Below are 22178 nucleotides of genomic sequence, written 5' to 3'. Positions count from 1 at the left end.
GGCATCTATCATATGCAAGAGACTGTGGGGTTTTAGAGCCTTAGCTGACGCTTGTTTCATCGGGAAGACTTGAGGGGATGTGAACAAGAGCATCAGCAGGCGAGGCCGCACCGAGGGCTTCTAGGCCTGGCATGTTGCTGCAGTAAAAGAAAGCGCAACGGGCCGGCAAATCACAGACAGCCTGAAAATATTTGAAAGACGAGTGGAGGATGGCTTGCCCTGGCCGAGACTGGTCCGACAGAGGGGAAGAGCAAGGATTGCGAGGTCTCCTGCTGAGGTGGTAGGGGTATCGTCCAGGAAGAGGCCAGACCGGACCCCAAGCCACTAGGCATAATGAGGAAGCAACGCAGCTGACCAAACGGGAACTCCGATACTTCACTGTCGTGAGATCTTGCTTGTCTCTGGGCAGCCAATCGACGGAAATGTCGAATCCAGGGTTGAGTATTGTTCCGGCCACGAAGAATCTGAGCTGCCTAAGATTAACACATCCCATCTGTGGGTTTGATTAGCCATAGAAGCTTGGACAATTGCTCTCTGGTGTTAGCTGAGCTCTTGCGGCTCAAGACTACCGGGGCGTGCGAGGGAGAGACATAGCCGGAGTAAGCGAGCTCCTCATGCGAAAAACCACCCATGACCCCAAAAGTACGCGTCTGTCGGTGGACCCTGACCGACAGGCTCGACGGAAAATTGGGGGTTCAGACGCTAGAAAGTCATCAGAACAGAGGGTCTTGGTAATATGGACTCAATTCCTACGTGCTCTCGGCCAGTGATATCGCCCCTGAGCCGTGCACGATGACTCCGTAAAAGCATGCGCGCCTTGTTCTTCGGCTGTCGCGGTGCGTCGAAGAAAAGAGCTCCAAGATAGACTGGGATCGTCACTTGAAGCACGGCGTTAGGAGTTGGAACTTTTGGTTGATGCTGGTCCCAGTGCAACGGTACGGATACAGGTCTGGGATGATCGTAGCTGCCGCAGCCGAGGGCAGCAATGGCCCTGGATGTCATGTTTGCTTTTCCTAGTCGGGCTGGAGCGTCCTTCGCCCCCATGTGTTCCGGGTCCGGGGGCGAAATCTGAGAGGACAGGGCGGGATGTCTGACTCTCAACGGGGGACGACAGATGCGAGATGTTCAACAGCCGCTTGAGAGGACAAGCTTGAATGGGGAAGAATACTGGCGTATCATTGGCAGCAAGCCACAGATCGTTTACCGTGATATCCTGAACACCCTGTTTTCCCGGTTCTTGGGTTCAAGTGACGGTTCGCCTTCCGTTGACGGAACCGTTCGAAGATATCTTCTTGCTGCTGCAAGACATCCGTTCGGGTGGGTACTCAAGAGCCTAAGATAAAGCTGAGTGTCGTATCGGGACTGTCATTGGGCAATGTGCCAAGTATTGGAGATCTCAAGGAGATGGCGACTGTTTGACGGGGAGCAAAGTCAACTAGCAGATGGTTTGCATAGGTTTCATTTTCCTGTAATGTTAGGCATACGTACACCACGAGAGACGCGGACCCAGAAGCTGATTGAGCCTGTCCTTGTTCTATGGATTGCAGGTAGTCGGTAGATTGGTGGCGATTGACGAGGAGATGATAGGTGGGAATGAGGCAACGAATGGCGTTGCGATACAGATGCCTCTTTGCGCCCAGACATCAGTAATCATGGATCTTTGCTGTGCCTGATCGACTGGAGGATTCAAGGCTTGTCGGTTGGTGTCACGATGCAACGGTGATGGCCGCAAATGACGACAAGAATAGCGCCTTCGTAACTGAGGTGGGTTTTTGGCTTGACCAACGAAGGCGGGCAGGATCTAGCGCGGGCAGAAATGCTACCTGTCACTGACAGAGTAGTGTAATAGTCTGAACTTTGAGGCCCGTCACCAAGGGTGTTGGACATCTCGGACAATGTTGAGAGGATGATGGTGATAGAAAGGCGCCAAGGCCTTGCCACAAGCGGCCTCCGGTATCTCAGGGCCCTCTTCTTGTGTTAGACGTGATTCGTTGGAAGTTGCTCAGCGGAGTTGAAGCCGGCAGGCAATACTTGCCATGAGGTGCTTGCTTACCTTAGTCTCGCCCCATCCATCCGGTCCAACGTGGTGTCTTCTGCAGGTCTAGATGGAGCGATCCAGTTCGGGTTAGTCGCGAAAGCGGATAGAGCACACGGTGAGACAGAGGCGCTCACGCCACAGCTTCAGCTGGGTACTAGGGTCCAGCAACCGACCTCGAGAAAGTCGAGATGTGATGTACCAACAACAGCAGGCGGCTTGAGGTCGAGGCTAGGCACTAGGTTAGGTAAGGTAATGGCAGGTAAAGATACCCTCCCCCATGCAGTCCGTAAAGGCGGAAGACAAGGTACCTAAGCCCCAAGGTAAGGCATCTATACGAAGTAGCCGTATTCATACAGTTTATCCCTACTTACCTACGGGCTTGCCTACTACCCTACCTTACCTTATTATCTATCCGTACTTAGGTACTCTGTACCGTGTATTCGACGACAAGATACCTAGGTCGCCAGATACCCCACCCCACGCCCTACTTACATGCCCACCTTCCAGGGCCCTTGCGATCACTCACAGAGTCACATTTCTGAGAAATAATGGGGGCTCTCCGGGGCATCAAAATGCGCCTGCTTAGGTTTTGCTTGCACGTTTGCAAGCTTAGTGCCACGGGTGCGAGGACCATGAGGCTTGCTTCCTGATGCTTCCAGGTTCCTCAACCGGGGAGGAGAGGGGCGACGTCGGCGCTAAGGATCGTCCAACCGAGGAGTAAAGTGTCCGAAGCTACGTCCGGGCCCACTTCTTATTTCCAGAATCGTACCAACTTCCGGCCATCCAGACTCCACCAGCCCATCACATCGCTCACATCACATCACGACCCTCTCTCATTCTTTTCTTCTCCCGCGCACCCTCGAATGGGTCTGAGCCGAACCCAACAACGCAGCAAGGGCTCTACGGACACCTATGCATTACCCAGTCTTTCTCCATCTTCATCATCGTTTTGACGACAAACGGACATACTCGGCTACGTAAAGAGACGTCATTTCCACTCTTTCGAATCGTCAACGGCCGTAACCTGTGGCGCGCCAGGCATACAGATTACAACATACTCCGTAATTGTGGCTAGTGAATTCTGAAGATTCCTTTTTCACATTGACTAAATTCGGATACAGAATTCAGGATGCCGGGTTTATTTTCCGCCCCCAATCCTCGTTTCCTACGGCTACCTCTAGACTTAGGCCCTAGCCTCTCGCCCATGGTCTCGCCCTCCTCCTCCCTCTCCGCCCCGCCGTTACCTCGCTCCGAGGACTGGACCCTCGGTCAGCGGGCCCTGGTACACGTCGGATAAGACCTGCCCTGGATCTGTGGTGTCTGTGCACCCGCAACGTCTTGGCACTCTGACGGCCTCGCGGATGCGTTCCGTTGCTGCGAAGCTCATGCAGTAGCCCTGCTTTTGCTGCCTTTATTCCTCTCCGCCTATGTCGCCAACGCGTGATCGCTATGATGGATGCCACATCCATGGTCCTGACGAAGACGACTGTTGAAACACACCTCCGGATCGTCACCCCGGCCCCCCATCGATCCCGAAAGACTTCGCAACCTGTCAGCATCGGAACCGATAACTCCATATGGGCGCCTACCTTACTTATACATACTCATCATCTCTGGCCGACAGCGAGCACGAGCAGGTTTTAGAAGATACGTGTATCAAAGCTCGCCATTGACAGCGTGGCCTGGGGTAAGCGACAACCAGACCGGCTGCGACCTGTTCTGGATGCCTAGCATGCAACGACATGTGATCTAAGAAAAGAAAATCTGGAGAGAATACGGCTCGGCAGCAGCGCGCCATCCGAGACCCTTTTCACCGCATGTTTCGCCCAACAGCCACTGGACCGTGGACGGCTATCGGAGCTCCTCCGTTGGTCCGCAGCCCACCAGAACTCTTTCCAGTTGTCGCTTCTCTAATCGGCGCATTCTTCCCTTCCCTCAAGACTTCGAGTCGCCTCTACCGACGGGTCAGCCAGCTTGTAATATTTCTCCTAGAACTCCTCTACCATCACCTTCTCAAAATCGACTTTCATGTGCAGTAGGATATTAGCGTCTGCCTGGCTTTCAGACGCAAGGTGCCTGCTTCTTGCTTGTTCGAACCGGCGCTTACAAGCTCGGTACCGGACGTCAGCTGAAACCCAGAGAGCAGCCTTGTAGTATGCGTAACATAATTCCGGTATGCTACCTCCATGTGGTATCGAGTTCGGCGTAAAGGCTACGTTCTGGCTGAAAAGATGTCGGGGTTGTACTTGATGCCCGCACTTACTATGGACGAGCTCTTGTCGACAAAAGGGGCAGCTCTCGTAATCCGGAGCCAGGTCTCCAAACACTGTGCCCGCTACGTGCCCGCAGGGCAACATCGCGGGAACACTATCCCAGAGCTCCACGTATAGGCCTCTTGCCTCTGCCTCATTGCGGAGCGCTAACTGACTATGGTGACAAATTTGGCAAACAAGATCTCCCGGCTTGTCAATGAGGAAAGTGATCTTTGGGCTGGGTAACAAGCATCTCCCCACATCACGAACTTCGGGCTCCTGCGGCCTCAACCAACTGCTAACAATGAGAAGGAACGTACCCTTTAGCCAAGAACCCTCATCGTTCTCACGTTTCCTACTGGGCCTTGTTGTGAGATATCGGCGCCGAACAATCGCGAACCCAGGAATGCTGACCATCGTGTGCTGTGGTAATTCCTTTCCGTACTTCGATGCGTGCCTTACCAAACGAGACTTTTAATCCAGTATCTGACGCGTTGACGGCTGGGACGGAAGGCTTTTTTTTTTTGATTTTTTTTTGGCACTTGATCTCGCAACAAGTCCCCGAGGTCCGGCGACTCCTTTCAATTATCAACCCCCGAGCATAAACGGTGGTATTGTTAGAACATATCCACACCTCTGTCGAAACTCGTTGTTCCTAATCATACAAACAAGGAAGACAATGCCACAAGAACGCGCACAACTCTGTCTCACAGAACAATATTACTGAAGGAACATAAAGGTAGGACAAGAATAAGCACTGGTTAAATACTAGAAGCAAGGGGCCACACCTCATCCGTGCTTACCTGAAGACGAGCAGGTTCAGTGAGCGCTCACTCCCCGTTATCCAGGACAGGGCTTCTATGCCAGAAAAATGAACAGCTAATCCCCTGGTGACTGACGACACGCCCCCAAAAGGTCACAGGAAGCAATATGACTTGTTTTACCGTGAGGTTGGGAGTAAACACCCGCCAGCAATTGGGTCTACTAGAGATATTGCCCTTCTTTGAGCTGTGGCAATTTTACCAAGTCATGAAACAGGTCGTTACCAATACAAACCCACAGGACAGCCTCATTTGAAAGACGCTGCGGACGGTGGAGAGCCCGAGCTCCGAACAGCATCGGAAGAATGTGCTATGAATTTCACTGGGGCTTGCTTTCGCCTCGCCACTTGACTTCAGGAGGGCTCGAAATTGGTCCTTCAATGGTCCAGGCCAACCATTGTGATGAATGAGAGTTTCGAGGGCTGATTGGTGGTATCTTACGTTTGCCACCTTGGGCTCCGCGGAGTCTCCCTCAAAATCACTGCCGATGGTCGTGACCATGAGCTCCCGTACCTTATCCAAGGTAACACGCTCACTGCTGAATTATTATTCCGAAGCCTCTAGACTGTAGACCTTGTTTGCGCACCCGAGTAGGTATATCAGACCTAAGAGAGGTGCGCTGTAGTACCTTATCAGGGAAAGCAGCCAGTGTGGTCCTGCAAAGGGCTGACGATAATCGAGCTCTTTCATTCAACTGCATGGTCTGGCCGCCGGGGTAACCTTGAAATTGTGCACCCCAGAATCCTCCCTCGCTTCTCGAGGAGGAGCCTCGTGACTAAGAAAGTGATTAGCGTCCTGCACATCCACGAAAGGCGCAAGACGTTGGTCATGGATTTCATGGTGGACTTGAAGCATTCGTAAGAATCGGATCAGGCATTGAGCTACGGTCAGCATACTTCCAGGAGAGTCTGGACTCTTTCTCTTCCCCTCTTTCTGTACTATTCTAGATCTCGATAGTAAACGCCATTATGATCTGAGGAGATAGCATGCGATAACCAAGGCCTTTTTCGAGGCCTAGAAAGTCTCCCCATCTAAGTACCTAGAACTGGCAACGGCCGCGTCCTCCCCCGCCTTTACACTTACGGGCGTTCAGACATCACTGCCCTACCCAGACGTACCTCTGAGACCCTGACCGGAGTCTAGGAGACGTTAATACCAAGCCCAACGACGTCTAGACCTTTACCTTGGGAAAGGGGGGGGAAAGCGGGCAGACCGCTGCCCAAGCCACAGCCCTTCATGCTAGGCAGGCACAAGCTGCAGCTTTGCACGAGAGATGATGTTCCTGTCAGCTCATCATGAGAATGAAAGGATCAGAATTAAGCCATATGCTTGTGCCGAAGCAATGGGCCCCCCCCGTGCCCCCCCCCCCCCCCCCCCTCCTCCCCTCTCTCTCTCCTCCTAGACTTTCTCCCACTGCACTAGCGAAGTTGCACAACTTCGCGATGTTGTGCTGAGGCCTGCCCGTCTTGCGCCCCTGACCGACCAAGATTGGCGAGAGTGCTTTTGAGTGCCCCTATCACCTTTTCTTTGCTTGTACAAGGTTCATGTAGAGGCGGTATTCGTGGAGCCTGATGCATTGAATGGCGAAGCTGTTACTCAAACGGGCCGTGAGGTTGCAAGAGCTGTGCAGCTGCGATCCAGCAAAGAGCGGCTGGCAGGCAGGCGGGAGTGCCGCTGGTGTTTAGGGGTCGAAGTCTCACAGCGGACCCCCTTTTTTGGGGAGCCTGGGTATAACCAGTCCTAGGAGCTCAGCTATTCTTCACTTCAAGCAAGATTGAGGAGTGGGATAATAGTGATATGTGAGCAATATTGTGAGTGTTTCCTATAAGCTGCGTAGCTTCTCTAGTTGGACTTGCGCAGGCTAAAGTAGGAATAGATGGACTAAAGGTCTACTATGAACCTTTGATTTATACTGGTCATTCTGTGTATAAAATTGGAATGTGTGCTTGAAAGTTGGGAGGGGGATTTCTTGCTTCCACGCTCAACAACCTGGAACCAAGGGGTGGCGAAGCTAGGTCATGCCACGGATGTTGTATCTACCGCTGTCTTCTTATCCATTGTGGTGCGGATAAGTATTCAGAGTCTCTTTCCATACATGTCAAAAGATGGTCATATGTTTTAGGCGTAATGAAACTCGAAACCACTTGCCAGTCTCTGCTTCGGCATACTCTGGCGGGTAGATGAGACGGATCGAGGATCCCTGGAACCCGCCCCTCTCCAATCCTCAAGACGAGTGTCCCCAGAAGTGTCCGTATTACGCCACGTCAAAATTCACAAAAGGGTAGTCGATCGGTCTATAAAATACACATAAAAACCAAGCTAGCATTAATTGTCAAGTCGAAAGGTGCTGGAATGCATTTCAGGCAGGCATCTCGGATTTTGGCACAGAGGATGGGTATGTGGGAGTCGACCTAGATCGCCTGCCTCTCCATGCCCTTGACCGTAAGCGAGATGTGCCACAAATGATACGGAATAGTGTATCATTTTCTCCATTCTTCATTCGTATCTTGTAATCGAGCGTATCTCAAGCAAGACTTGGTTCAGGTAAGCTAGCCTTTCTTGTACAAGGATTGAGATGTTGTGATGTGAATCGATCAAGTCGGCCTCTCAAATGTTTCTGGAACGTATGGACAGAATAAAGAAATAAAGGCCGGCTAAGTGAATCATTAATTCCCTATTTGCTCATCAATGTCCTTCAGAAAATCTAACGACTAGCTGTCGAGAGTAACACGATTTTCGCCTGTTCCGTTGTCTTTGAGGCGATGAGCAATGGACCAAAATAGAGACAAAATGAGAAAGAAGGACAATCAAAAATAAAGAAAAGCGTCCAGCTCTTGGGACAATGCTTTCAAGTCGATTCGGTCAGTGCCCGTCCACTTCTCAGATGAAAGCTCGGGAGGAAAGAGACGAACTGGAAGAGAATTGGAAGTCAGATCATGGCCTGAGCGTCACCTAACAAATCTCACCGTCGGTGAGCACCCGCCATCCAGTTGATCAGACCGAAGTCGGCATGGTCCGGAGTTCGGCATCTTTCGGCTTCCCCACAGTCAAATTTACAGGCCTCTTGGGTTCTCCACCGCCTCTCAGCGCCAGTGGTCAATTCGGGCGCCAGTTGTGAGAGCCGGCGGCGGGTAGGCAATAGCGTCATTTTCTCCGGTATCTTTTACCGGCCGAACCAGTCTATTTTTGTTGATTTCACACACATGCCACATCCCACGAGACATCTCCGAAGCAGCTTGGTTTTGTCCTGAAAAAGCACAGCGACACAATCATCCCATAGCGTGCGCATGCTTGCAACATGCATTTTTCTTGTCGATACCCTTAGACCCTTTTTTTCTCCGACTTTTGTTCACCTTGGTCCCTTCCTGCCAGCCACCATGCGCCGTGCAGTTGCATCCTCACTTCCCCTCCGCCGAGTGGGCGCATCGCTCAACGGCTCTGCCGTCACAACCCGAGGCCTCACAGAGCAGGCCGTCCTCCGACGCTCTCTCTGCACAACTTGCCTTGCCAGCAGACAAAACACAAGCGCTGGAAGGTTCCGTCCCTCTTCGCATATTCTTGCGCAATATACCAGAAACGGGGGCCAGAAGAGGACGGCATCGGCGGTAGCGACGGCGACAGAGGGAAACAGGGGTAAGGAACCAGAATCGCGAAGGTTTGGTGGCGCAAGGGGGTGCTAATGAGAGAGGCAGCCGCAAACGATGACCATGGTCCCATACAAGAATACGACCGCCGAGTCGACAACGGCATTCTGCGCAACGACGAGCATCAGAGGGGCAAGTTTTGCGCTTCTGTGGCCCCGACATGGGGTGGAGAGAATCACATGCTGACGAGGGACAGGTATCATCCAGAGCCTACAGCACCTCCACGACGAGCTGGTCAACTACCATGCGCCCGAAGTGAAGCAGCCGACTCTCGAGTCCATCAAGCCCGCCAAGTCCATGTTCGGGTCCTGGTTCGGCGGGGGAAAGGCTGCCGAGGCCACGATAGGAGCGATCCCGAGCAACCTGCCCCGCGGGCTGTACCTCTTTGGCGACGTCGGTAGCGGCAAGACGATGCTCATGGACCTGTTTTACGACACATTGCCGAGCTCTGTCAGGACCAAGACGCGCATTCACTTTCACAACTTCATGCAAGATGTCCACAAGCGGCTACACAAGATGAAGATGCAGCACGGCAACGACGTCGATGCCGTTCCCTTTGTGGCGGCGCAGATCGCAGCGCAGGGCAACGTTCTCTGTTTCGACGAGTTCCAGTGTACGGATGTGGCAGACGCCATGATTTTGAGAAGGTGAGCTAGAACGGGGCACACGCGCGAAAGGGAACATGCCGCAAATTGACACCCCAGGGACAGACTATTAGAAGCGCTCATGTCGCATGGCGTCGTGTTAGTCACGACATCGAACCGACACCCCGACGAACTCTACAAGAACGGCATACAGCGAGAGTCCTTCGTACCGGCCATCAAGCTGCTCAAGAGCAGGCTCCACGTCATCAACCTCGACTCCCCGACAGACTACCGCAAGATTCCGCGACCGCCCTCGGGCGTATACCACACCCCGCTCGACGCGCACGCGACCTCCCACGCCGAGAAGTGGTTCCGCTTCCTCGGCGACCCAGAGAACCCGGAGCCGCATCCAGAGGTGCAGAACGTCTGGGGCCGCGAGATCCACGTGCCGCGCGTGAGCGGCCGGTGCGCGTGGTTCACGTTTGACGAGCTCATTGGCAAAGCGACGTCGGCGGCGGATTACCTCGAGCTGGTGCGCAACTACGACGCCTTTGTGATTACGGACTGTCCCGGCATGACGTATCGCCAGCGCGATCTGGCGAGACGCTTCATTACGTTCATCGATGCCGTGTACGAGTCGCACGCGAAGCTGGTCCTGACCACGGAGAAGCCGCTGACGGAGCTCTTCGTCTCCCGCGCCGAGCTGGAAGAGTCGCTGGAGAAGCAAGGGAAGAAGGATGAGGCCGCACAACAGGGTGGCGATACCGCGGCGGCGACGCATCTACTCGAAGACCTGGACCACAATATCGATTCCATCAAGGGCATGTCGGGCCTGTTCTCGGGCGACGAGGAGGCGTTTGCGTTTGCGCGCGCGCTGTCGCGTCTAAGTCACATGGGCAGCAAGGAGTGGGTTGAGCGCGGCATGGGGTTGGAGCAGCAGGGCGGCAAGAAGGAGCGCGACGACTGGGCCAAGGTCCGGAGTCGGCAGATGGAGGACAGCATGTAGAAGCGAGCGTCTTTTTTTTTTTTTTTTTTTTTGGCAATTTAAGTGAAAAAGGGGAGGGTATTTCACGCCGTTGTTGGACCCTCTGTTTTGGCTGTAGCCGTTGGGGAAAGACGGCCAATTCCTCCTTATATCCTACCTACCTACCTCAGATATCTAGGTGGTGGCAGGTGCAGGAGGTGACGCTTGACCGGGCAACTGATACCCCCCCCTTTCTCATCTTTTGCATGGACATTGGGTCTGGTCATGATGCTACGGCAAGTCTGCATTTACGGGAAACTCACATATCTCGGCCGGGAGGCTTTTGTATGTAAATCATCCGCATTCGAGAAATGATTTTTCGGCTTAGCAAATATCACGTACCTCCTTGTCCTGAACTCGGATCCGTACTGCTGCTTGTCATCGTTAAGTCATGCTTGCTCCCCAAAGATCAAAAGCGATTGCATATACCGATAACATTATATTGTACCATTCAGCACAACTAGTAAATACCAGGAAGCAAGACCCAGGGCACTTCCCTCTTGAAATCGACCCACTGCTCGCCGTACCTCTTTGAGCAATACTCATTCAACGCCGGCACGCCGCGCGTAAGGAAATCCACCGCCTGCCACACGCCCATAATCGTACCCCCGATGAACCCGGACGCAGCCATGCAGTAGCCCGCCCTCCAGAGCGCGTACCCGCCATAGTTGATGTGGCGCGCCAGCTTCCAGAGCCCGCCGCGCATGACCTTGCCCTTGTTCTCCGGCCGGGCCTTGAACTGCTTGCGCTGCCACTCGGACGCCGTCTCGAGGAACATGCCGACGCCGTACAGGACGCTGCCGAGAACGACTTGGTAAGGCAGGGAGGTTCCGGGGAAGTCGCGCGGGGAGGTGAGGACCGAGGTGGATGCCGCCAGGAGGAGCAGGGAGTTTGCGCTGTTGACGAGGGTGTTGTAGAAGCTCACTGTCGCGGCGGGGCCAGGCGGGAATTCCTCAGCGGAGATGCCGACGAGCCAGTAGGCTTGCTTGACGAAGGAGCCGACGGACATGCCTAGGAGGATGAGGTGCGGGAGGGGCAGGTGGAGGCCGTCGAGGATGGCGACGCCGGTCGTGGAAAGGGCGGCTACGTTGAGGGGGATGGTGTTGATGCCGATTTTGGCGAGGGCGGCGGCGCCCCAGCCGCCGGCGACGAGCTTGTATTGGAAGAAGGGGTCGAGGCCGCGGAGGCCGAGGAAGGTGAGTGTTCCTGGCACATTGGACTTTTTGACGCCGCGCTTGATGAGGTCAAAGTTTGGCTTCTCGGGTTTGGAGGCCGCCATCCTTTTGCTGGGCAGCACTCGTTCGTGCGCGATTGAGCTTTGATGGGTGTAGTAACTTGGGGTGAGTGTGAGATGGTGAGACTCGAAGGATGTTGTTGAGATATATCGCGAACCTATCTGGCTTTTGGCTCACAAGGTCGGACGAATGCAGGTGGGACATATGCAGGTCACCTAGCTAGGGATGCGCGCCGGCTGCAACCAGCGCTTTATACACGCGGCGGGGATGCGCTTGGGGAACATGCGGTTGCTCCCCCGATGAGATCATTGACTGCCTGAGGATGGGAAGGAACAGGTCCAAGCCCGGGCGCCTGTTCGGCCATTAACGTTGCCGGGAGTCGGGATAGGACTCCATGTTGTGAGGTACCTAGCTGTCACACATGGTAGATGTTTGGTGTTCAGATGAGCTTAAAGAGGTAAGTCGGTGCCGGTGTCCGATTCGCACCGAAGCGCCCCACGACGGGACGACGGGCTGCGGGGCATGGAAACGGGTGATACTCTTTGTGTCTTTCGTGCTGATGAACCCACCTTGTGGTATGGTGCTGCGATTAACCTCGAATCAAGGGTCTCGAGATCTTACGACAGAATCTTGGCATCTTTTGGGTGAAGAATTGAGCCATTGTATCAGTAGAGTAAGTGTGTAGAAGTCCCCCGCGACTCTCCAACGGACCAGGCGCCGAGTCCGAGACACTATGGGGCACATAGACCCGCTCCGACGCGCTCCAGCGTCCGGGGGCAACAAATGCGGGCAGGGCGATGCAGCATTGGCTTCCTCAGACTCGTCTTCAAGCACATGCGACCACACCCACTGGAGAACTCGAGATCCCGTCCGCTCTCTCCTAGATAAACCAGCGAGGGCCAGAGTAGTAGTCGGGTCGGAGACGACCGGCGAATGCCTGGTGTTGCATGTAAGTCCATTTGTTTTTTGGCGGGCGAGATTGGAGAATCTGAGGGCGGCAGAGTATTATCAAAAAGTGTCTGCGTTGGTTGACTGGCGTGACTGGCTCGGTGAGCCGAAACTTACTCGTTCGGGTTGAGCTGCCACTCGGGTCATTCCCTAATAGCTGGGCCCACCTTGCACAGCAGGTCAGTGACAGTTCGTAGCACATATTTTCTGCCGTAAATAAGGTAAGTTGTGAAGCAGCAAGACAGAGTCCTTTGAGGAACTCATCGATTATCTGATAGCATTGGTTACGTTGACACTACTTACTTTTGAAGACGAAGGAGACCGTCCAAAATCCAGATTTACCAAGTAGAAGCTTGGGAAGAGCAGAAAGTTGATTACGTAAGGCAAGGTATAGACCTCACCCGTACCGGCCTTACGGACATCCGAGGTACGTATTCCGTACTCGAGGTAAGGTACCCGCTGTGCCCGCTTGCAAGCATTGGTGGCGTCTGCTTGGCCAGGCAACCCGCGGGGCATGTGTGGGAATGGATTCGAGACAGGGGAGGTGGGGAGCTTGCCGAGCTGTCGCAGACCCGCTGACGCTTAGCTATCTTATCTAGGCACCTATCAGCCCCAGCCGACATGACGCCAGCCATCTTTCCCTTTAACAACATCCACCTGACTACCTTTACATACCTCCCCCATCATCCCCAGATTGTACCATCACCAACCCATACTATCTATTCACAATGAAGGTCGCCAAAGCTTCACTTCTCGCTGTGCTGGCCCACTCGGTCACTGCTCGTTTTGTTGCCGAGGAGGAGATCAACCGTGTCCAGCTGTATCCCGCTGGCTCCGAGCCCGAGAAGTACCTGATCGAACTTGCCCCAGGCAACACTCGCTGGGTCACTGAGGAGGAGAAGTGGGAGCTTCGCAGGGTATGGTTTCCTTCATCTCCACTGCTTTTCTTTCGCATTCTGACATGACTCCCTGCAGAACGGAAACCGCTTCTTCGATATTACCGACCACAAGGAGTTCGGCGCAAACCGCCTCCACACCAAGACCAAGAGCGTCTTTCCCGAGAAGTGTCGCCTTCAGGACAAGGTCAAGCCTCTCATCAAGGATCTCGACAAGAAGGAGATCCAGACCAACCTGGAGAAGTTCACGAGCTTCCACACCCGTTACTTCAAGTCAGACTACGGCCGCCAGTCCTCCGAATGGCTTCTGGCTAAGCTGAACACCATCATCGAGGACGCCGGCGCCGGCAAGCACGTTTACGCCGAGGCCTTCCCCCATACCTGGCAACAGAGTTCCATCATTGTTACCATCCCGGGCAAGTCTAACAGCACCGTCGTCATCGGCGCGCACCAGGATTCCATCAACCTGTGGCTGCCTTCCATTCTCGCTGCGCCCGGTGCCGATGACGATGGCAGTGGCTCCATGACCATCCTCGAGGCTTTCCGCACTCTCCTTAAGTCCAAGGATGTCATCTCCGGAAAGGCCGACAACACCATCGAGTTCCACTGGTATAGCGCCGAGGAGGGCGGTCTTCTTGGTTCCCAGGCCATCTTCTCGTCCTACGAGCAAGACGGACGTGACATCAAGGCCATGCTCCAGCAGGACATGACTGGATTTGTTCAGGGTACGCTTGATGCTGGAAAGCCCGAGAGCGTTGGCGTTATTACCGACTTTGTTGATCCCGGCTTGACTGGTTTCATCAAGAAGGTCATCGTCGAGGTAAGTCAAAATGAGCCCCCATATGCGCGAAGGTGCTAACAAAACCATAGTACTGCAAGGTTCCCTACGTCGAGACGAAGTGTGGATACGCCTGCTCCGACCATGCATCTGCAAGCAAGGCTGGCTACCCCTCCGCCTTCGTGATCGAGTCCGCCTTTGAGGACTCTGACAAGCACATCCACAGCACCGATGACAACATCAAGTACTTGTCGTTTGATCACATGCTTGAGCACGCCAAGATGACCCTTGGCCTCGTGTACGAGCTCGGCTTCACCGACTTCGCCGCTCTGGAGAAGCAGGGTCAGGTTTCCGAGGAGTTGTAATCGGCTGGATGCATGACGCAAACGCACGATATTAGTCACGATGCCCTACGTATTTCGAATAGATGATGCTTTCACGCAATGAAATGACGTCTCATCATGCTCGCGCTTGAAGTGGCTTATGTGATCAAATCGCCCATTCGCTCTCTCCTCTGCGGTTCGGACTTTCGGTCAGCTTATCAATGAGCACGTGTAGTTATTCTGCGCTACCAAAAGGACGGCCTCGTTATCAATGGCGCAATGGTGTTCACCTGAAGGAGGCACCCACAGGCGAGTGGAGAAATGCAAATGTTTTAATGTGTCAACAGCCAGAAACTAACAGGCTCAAATGAATTTATTTCTCATGAATCACGGTTTTTATTCGTTTTGCCATTGGACTAATTTTGCCATTTAAACTGTCTTGAGAAGATGAAAAGCATCGCCTATGGTTTTCACGTTGCACGTCTTGGTTTATAATATGACTACATCTTGCATTCGGTCGCTAAAAAAAAAAGGGAGCCAGCAGTCGGTAAGTGGTCCTGGTTGCCCACACTTACATTGTGACAGAAGAAAGACACGCGTCGAGCTCCTCTTGTCTTGACTCAGTGCCAAGAGGCAAGTTGCTATTTCTTGGGGTTCCCTCGGGAAGAGACTCAAATAAGCTCTCCAGAGTAGATGTTTACTTGCATTAGTCGCCTGAACTCTGGTTTCCCTACGGTGTTGAATTAGAACAGCAAAAGGTGACCGGTCCTAAGATGCCTCAGTTGTCGTTTTGGGAGCCGAGGCAAGCAGGCCTGCCTGATAGGGTAATGAATCGTAGCTCAAGTCTACGAGTGGCACAAGTTAAGGTACCTGCCGTTTCTGCGCTTCAGGTAGTCCTAGGCTCACGAAACTCGGAAGGTAGGAAAGGTACTGGGGCGATGTCACTGACCTGCATGCTGCGGCAAGGCACGTAACCGTTCCACAAAGGCTCTGCTCTGGGGAAGCGACGTTGGAATTGGGATTGGCACATGGTTATGTTGCTTCCAGCACTTCTCCGATGGGTCTAGGCTTCAGAGTGGGGCGGGCAGTACAGACAGGTGGACGCCCGCCGCACAGGGGGTCTAAGCTCGCTCCGGCCCAGTCTGCCGATTCGACACCTCCTGCAAGCCTGCAACCCAGATTCTGTACTTTCCTACTCCACCTCTCAACTTTACATCAACATCATCCAAACCACCACTGCTCCAGCCAACGTCTTATCATTTTTCCATTTCACTCATACTAGATCCTGGCACGTTGCTTTGCCTTTCTTTGCATAGCTTGACCAAGTTTTCAGCAACCTGCCTTTGCGTTTGTGCCTACACAGTATCGGCAACGACGAAACACAGCAAACAAAGGCATCTTGCACTGCTTGCTTCGAGTCAGTGCGTCTTGCACTCCCGCAGCGAAACACATCGCATCGCCAACTGCTTGTCATTTAACCCCGCATTGAGCATCAGCAAACATGGAGGAACCCCAGGAGCCGAAAGAGCATGCCATCGCCACAGCTCCGTATAGCCACAGGCCCCCCAGTCCTCCTTACATACCCATTCCCATGACATTTGCTAAGGGCAACGCTACTTGCACCTTTACCCCGTCATTCAACAATGTCGATGCCATGCGCCTCACAAGCGATGATCTCAGAATCATAACTCGGAACAAGACGCAGACTGCCACAGATAGATCAGTTGGCTGGAACTACGAAGCTCGACGTAAGGCACAGACGCTCCTGGACTTCCTCTACCTCGGCCCGTTATCCGTTGCTCGCGACGAAGCTTGGCTTGCCAAGGAGGGCATCACCATGGTCATTGTTACACGACATGCCAGGGTGGCTCAAGCTCGACTGATGAGTGTCGACAGGGTAGCCCAAAAGCTCGGCATCCAGGTCGAATATTTGGACGTCTTGGATAACTCTGAGTTGATTCGAGGCTTCCCGGAGGTGGTGAGAAAGATCAACGGGCATTTGATCGACGTGTATCGCAGTCAAGCTGTGGCTGCACAGGCAGGTCGGATGGCAGTCGATGACGAAAGCTTCAGGAGTGGCAAGATTCTCCTTGTTTGCGAAACTGGCAATGACCGATCAGCTTTCGTCGCTGCAGCTTACATCATGACCATGTACGGGAAGGACATGATCTCCTCCGTGCAATTTATCTCCATGCAACGATTCTCCGCCAACTTCGACGAGGATGGAAAGAGGATGCTACAAGCATACGAAGATATTCTCAATGCCCAGAGAAATGTGTCTAGTGCGACCAGAGATGTTCCCCGAGCCGGCCAATCGCACGGATACAGCGGTGGGGGCGGCAAGCGCGGTATCGAAACGACCCTTGACGAAGATGACAGGCAGGGCGGAGGATATGAGACGTTCGCCGCGGATCGCGAGCGGTACCAGGACAGGGGCAAGTTTGTTCCGTTTCGGGATCGCGATACAATCGCGTAGTGACGAGGTTAGTCGAGTCGAAGAAGAGGAACTTCTGTCGATTGTAGCGTAGGGAGGCATTGCATCAGTGGTTTTGGCGTCAGCAGGAAGACCGCTTTCAGTTGTCATTATGAGCAGACTCATCGAGGGGAATTAGAACTTTGCTTTAGGAACATGGATAGGCGTCAAGGGTGTCAGTCAGTATACCCGTTTCAGTCGGCAACGACTCTCTTCTAGGGCAGTTTAGACCTGCTTTCACCACTATCAGAACCCACTATTTACACAGTCTCTATTGTGCCCATTTCCTTAAGATGATTTGTTGTGTAAACATGCCCAGTGTAAAAAGGCCACACACAAAGGCCACGGTCAGAACTATTTGTATATGACAGATGATCATGTTGGTCAAATCGATCTTATGAATTCTTCACAGATATAGATGAGCTCTCCACCCTTCTGCTAGGCTAGGTCATGGGTTGTTCTTGTTTCCCCGTTCTTCATATCTCCTTAGCATAATACCCATCGAAAGGAGGCGGATCATGATATGGAGAGGACGAATTCTCTGAGTTCACCCTCAGGATAATCGTGTCATATCTTCAGGAAATACGATGAGCCCCTGAGTCGGTAAATAAGCCTACAGAAGGCTATCCCATGGGAAGAGACAGGTCTTTTGTGAACCTCAGGTAGCAGGACTCATCTCATCTCATCTCACCTTACACCTTACACCTTACACCCAACCCTTCCATAACGGCGAGGAAGGAGCAACTGCCTCATTATTTCTCCTTCGGGGCCCTCCTGCTCTTTCCTTATACATCCCACACATCGACGCGAGATTTCCGGTCAAAACAATCTCACTTGACTGTTGACAATCCGTCTTTCCTCAGCCCACCTCTCACTTTTTTTACGTACCTCTCACTTTGTCTCATCCACCACCATTGCACAATCATCACACTCACCCTCCGCCATCCCAATCCGCCCCCAGCGGAATATCGCATCACAATACCCATCTAAAGATGGAGGAAGCGGGCGGCCGGAGGCGTGCGCTGCGGCGCTCAACTCAAGAAGTTCAGAGGGGAAGGTACCAGGAGCCATATGCGCTCGGGGTTCAAAGGCCGGCCTGGGTTCACCCGGATCCGGTCTTTGACCCCGGCGCGGCCCGTTGGGCGTCCTTCCCAACCATCCCCCTGGACCAGAGGGGTCCGGGGGATGAGTATGTAGAGGCGAGAGACCGGGGCGAGCTGGACGCCTGGCTGCGGGAGCAGAACCCCTCCCCCAGGCACTTCAGTGACGACGGTAAGTACTATCCTCCCCTGCCCATCATATATCCCGCTGACACGCCGCAGAGGAGGAGGACGACAACAAGCGGCCAGCGGCCGAGGAGCGGGAGGTCCAAGACGAGGACAGCATGGACTGGGGTAGTCCTGGCGAGGGTGAGTCCATTGCTTGGTCTCACCTGAGCCATGGCGCCCAATGGATCTTGTTTGAGGTCATTTGTGGCTCCCAGTCCTTTGCCTTGGCAGCTCGAGCCTTGGGCCTCACGACTCCAGAAGTCATCACCTTTGTTGTGTCTTACATACAGCACCACCGGGAGATCCAGGCGTGGGCAAAGACGTGTGACGGGATGGACCCTTCTGAACTCCTCGACCAGATTCATGAGCGAGCGCCTCCGAGAGACGGCTTGAAAGTCCTTAACCAGCCATTCCTTCCCACTCAAACCATCAAGCATGACGAGTACGAGAAGGCATATCAGTATTTGCGCCAAATCGGACAGGGCGAGCACATCCGAGGACTTGAGAGATGTCGTGGGATCTCTGAGGGGTTTCTTGAGATTCCCATCGAGCGCGAGATCTTGGCCGCCTGTATCGCCATTCTCGAGAAGGGTACCAAGGATTCCGCTTTGCATGACGTCGACACTCAGACCCATGACGGACCGCAACCCTGGCATGACCAGTTCGACCCAAAGCATCATGAGTTGGTGAACAGGATGATTCAAATCCAAGCTTACCTCAATCACTTGGATCATACGAAGGGCAAGCCGGCGAGCACATCTTCCGCGGCCAACCCGACCGAGCAGCACGACACTCCTACTTCAGAGCCGTTCAGAGAGCCTCAGAGTACTGGCCAAGTGTACGCTCGGAACAACCCGATGTTTGGCGAGAACAACCAGGTAAGCTCCTTCTCATTCTTTCATCTCTTTACCTCCTTAGTGGTTCACTTCGGGTGGCTTTCGTCTTTGAAGTTGAGACGAGAACAAGACTAACGATCAGCAGTATGCGTGGATCTTTGAGAACCTGGACATGGGTGAGCTTTACACTCCAACCGAAGTCCACAAGTATCGCAACCGTCCCGCTATCTCGTATGAGGACTTTCAGTCTGCTGCCGATGGCAATCCTGAAGTCACTGCAGTGCAGGAGCATGACCAATCCGATGAGGACCAACTCCCCGACGATGAAGTTCTAGACGAGGCATTCCACGAGGCTCAAGTCAACAATCAGCCTGGTGTTCCCTCGTTCCCCTTCGATGGACTCTTGCCCGAGGCCCAGGAGCTTATGCCCTGCCCCAGCATTCCGGAGCCAGAGCCAGTGGTGGATCATACTCGCGTCCTTACGAACTTGTCTCTCCCCGAGTTACAAGTTCAAGATGACCAACAGGCTCAGCAGATGGCGAGCTCAGCGGTACTCCAGCCTGTCTCTTCTTACATGGATGAGGTGGATCCCAATACATCTCCTTCGGATTCGCCTGCATACGAATATTTTCAGTCGTCTGCGTTCAAGGAGATTATCCGCAACACCAAGCCCCAATGGTACCCTGACGAGATGGCACTTCCAGTTGCGCGACCGGAGATGCCTACTTTCGAGGCGATCATCCGCCAGAGTGTTGCTCAGAAGGCCAGCCATGATGAGGACATGCCTGACGCGGCCATGCCTGGCGCGAGCTCGAACGCCAACTTCGACAACGAGCAGTCGGATCCGATGCCGAGCACCAACAAATGTGGAACCCCTAGAGTCCCTGGAGTGTCTGCGGTATCCAAAGCACATGCCGTCTTCAAAGCTCCTGCCGCCTCTCAAGTTCCCACGGTCTCTCGAGTCCCTGAGCTCTTCCAAGTCCCCAGAGTTTCTGCAGTTCCCCAGATCCCCAAGAGCTCTGCATCCCCTAAGGCTTCTCAAGTCTCGAGAACCTTTGGAGTCTCTAATGTCTCTGCGGTCCCTGCAGCACAGGAGCCTCGTTTCGCCCTGAAGGATGCCGTGGTCCCAGTGGCTCAGGAAGAAATCACGTTCTACAACAACCCTATGCCCGTCGCTGGAGGCTCGCAGCGCAATGTCGTTGACTTGACTGGTGATACTGCGGGATCTGCTTCTAGTCCTCCTGCGAGACCTATGGTTGCTACTCCTGCAAGACCCACGGTTGCCCCTCCCGCGAGACAGACCAATATGTCCCGAACTCCGGCTGGGCGCGAGGATAGTCCCGAGCCTCCATCCACGAAGAGCTCTACCAAGCCATCCCGCAAGCGTCCGGCAGATGACAGCGACGGAGAATACGTTCCCGACAAGCCCAAGAAAGCTCGCAGATCGAAGAAGGCCACGGCCGTTCTGCAGCCTCTACCCCAGCCGCAGCAGATGGGCCCCAACGGTATACTCCAGCCCGTCAAGCGTGGCCGAGGACGTCCCCGCAAGTATCCTAGACCCGAGGACATTGCCGCCGCACATGCTGCTGTGAATCAGTTCACGAATCAAGCAACGGCTATGCAGACCCCCGCGAACAGTTCTCCCGTTCCGAACGCTGCTTCACCTCCGGCAGGTAGTAACCCAGTTCCTGGCCCCGAGCCAAGGGCCCCTCAGGCGCCTACAATTGTCGTGGCTCACAAAACTCGAACCAAGCAGAAGACGAACCAATCATCCGAGAGCAGTCGTCAAGCTAGCGTCGATCAGCCTCATTCGCAGAGAACTGCCCAGTTCGAGGAAATAATGACGCCAGTCTCAAGATACAGCAATGAATCTTCGAACTCGTACACTCATCAGATGCCCAACTTCAAAGCTGATGGTCTTCAAACGACAAGTTACGATCCCATGCCCAATTCCTCCTCTTTCGGCATGCAGCCATCTGCTGCTAAGCTGCGTCAATCGTCACTTCCTGGCGCCTATGAGTCTTCGAACTCGTCCGTTCCTCGGGAGCCCCATTCCAGAGCTGACACTCGCCAAATGACAAGCTACGATCGCATGCCCGCGTCTATCACCTTTGGTATGCAGTCGCCGGCTACTCAGCTGCGTCATTCGTCGGTTCCTAGTCCCTATACTTCGAACGGAAACAATGCTCAGGAGACCGACTTCACTTCTTATGGCCGTCATCTGGGAAGCCAAGAGGCTCTTCTCGTGTCATCTACTCCAGGCATACAGCCGTCTACTGCTGGGCAGCGTCCATCGTCGCGTCTTGAAGCATATCCTCCTTCGAACTCATACTTTGCTCAGGAGACTGACTTCACTACTTATCGTCGCCAGCCAGGAAGCTACGAGCCTATGCCTACGTCTTCCACTTCTGAAATGCAGTCGTCTACCGCTGACTTGCGTCAACCATCGTTTCCTGGAGCCAATGCTCGCCATTTGCCGCCTATTCCTCCGCCCGAAATCCAACACCTGACCGGAAGAGAGGCCTCCGTGCCAGCCGTTGCGCCCGCTCCGAACCGCGCATCTTTCCAGCAATCGTCGGATACTCCTGCTACAGCCAACAACCCGAGCCAAGTCGACCGAATGGCCCCGGGAGCCCCTCGCCAAGACAAACACGGCAGATTGTTCCCTCCTCAGTATGATACGTACGAGGAGTTCTGGGAGAAGGTGCCCGATGGCGCGGACTACGTTATGACGATGGTCGAGAAGGGGTGGCCTTCTCACATAGCTATGCAGCTTGCCCGAGAGCGACTAGCTATGAACATGGCATCGTGGCCGAACAGCATCTACTCGATCCACTACCAGGCGAATGCTGCGAGAATCCCGTTCCCGGGCGTTACAGCTAGCATTCGCAGAGAGATTGAGGCTGAGAAGGCCACCGCCGCCGCTCAACTGCGCAAGGACAGCGAGCGAGCAGACGACTGATATAACAGATCGGCTTGCGAGCAGAATTACGCAGCTGCCCAGTGGCATGGAGAAGCATCATGAAGAGGAATGTTCCAAGCCTAGCTTGGCAACCAA

At 53.9% G+C, this 22178-nt stretch overlaps 6 protein-coding genes across 6 annotated transcripts; 4 read left to right on the top strand and 2 right to left on the bottom strand.

The window, feature by feature from the left end:
* Nucleotides 1–4026: 4026 nt before the first annotated feature.
* On the bottom strand, nt 4027–4707 carry BDP55DRAFT_632854 (uncharacterized protein; the record flags this gene model as incomplete). The annotated part of the gene is made up of 1 exon (XM_060572476.1): nt 4027–4707. One exon carries the CDS (start codon nt 4705–4707, stop codon nt 4027–4029), a length of 681 nt encoding a protein of 226 aa, XP_060428793.1.
* Nucleotides 4708–8286: 3579 nt separating this feature from the next.
* BDP55DRAFT_666296 (AFG1-like ATPase-domain-containing protein) lies at nt 8287–10376 on the top strand. Its single transcript, XM_060575097.1, has 4 exons — nt 8287–8744; nt 8804–8887; nt 8952–9402; nt 9466–10376. Exons 1-4 carry the CDS (start codon nt 8399–8401, stop codon nt 10343–10345), a joined length of 1761 nt encoding a protein of 586 aa, XP_060428792.1. The 5' UTR covers nt 8287–8398; the 3' UTR covers nt 10346–10376.
* A 447-nt stretch (nt 10377–10823) lies between these two features.
* Nucleotides 10824–11642, bottom strand: BDP55DRAFT_553750 (uncharacterized protein; the record flags this gene model as incomplete). The annotated part of the gene is made up of 1 exon (XM_060569321.1): nt 10824–11642. One exon carries the CDS (start codon nt 11640–11642, stop codon nt 10824–10826), a length of 819 nt encoding a protein of 272 aa, XP_060428791.1.
* A 1498-nt stretch (nt 11643–13140) lies between these two features.
* BDP55DRAFT_666290 (peptidase family M28) lies at nt 13141–14963 on the top strand. Its single transcript, XM_060575096.1, has 3 exons — nt 13141–13463; nt 13522–14262; nt 14313–14963. The coding sequence occupies exons 1-3, from the start codon at nt 13275–13277 to the stop codon at nt 14583–14585; spliced, it is 1203 nt and encodes a 400-aa protein (XP_060428790.1). The 5' UTR covers nt 13141–13274; the 3' UTR covers nt 14586–14963.
* Nucleotides 14964–15717: 754 nt separating this feature from the next.
* On the top strand, nt 15718–17286 carry BDP55DRAFT_666288 (dual specificity phosphatase). Its single transcript, XM_060575095.1, has one exon. It carries the CDS (start codon nt 16045–16047, stop codon nt 17017–17019), a length of 975 nt encoding a protein of 324 aa, XP_060428789.1. The 5' UTR covers nt 15718–16044; the 3' UTR covers nt 17020–17286.
* Nucleotides 17287–18008: 722 nt separating this feature from the next.
* BDP55DRAFT_729432 (uncharacterized protein) lies at nt 18009–22082 on the top strand (the record flags this gene model as incomplete). The annotated part of the gene is made up of 3 exons (XM_060579567.1): nt 18009–18288; nt 18339–19162; nt 19266–22082. The coding sequence occupies 3 exons, from the start codon at nt 18009–18011 to the stop codon at nt 22080–22082; spliced, it is 3921 nt and encodes a 1306-aa protein (XP_060428788.1).
* Between the last annotated feature and the right edge of the window lie 96 nt (nt 22083–22178).

Source organism: Colletotrichum godetiae, assembly GCF_030913485.1.
Source record: "Colletotrichum godetiae strain CBS 193.32 chromosome Unknown BDP55scaffold_24, whole genome shotgun sequence".
Lineage (NCBI taxonomy): Eukaryota > Fungi > Ascomycota > Sordariomycetes > Glomerellales > Glomerellaceae > Colletotrichum > Colletotrichum godetiae.
Note: the sequence above shows the minus strand (reverse complement) of the source record. Positions and strands in the feature narration are given on the sequence as shown.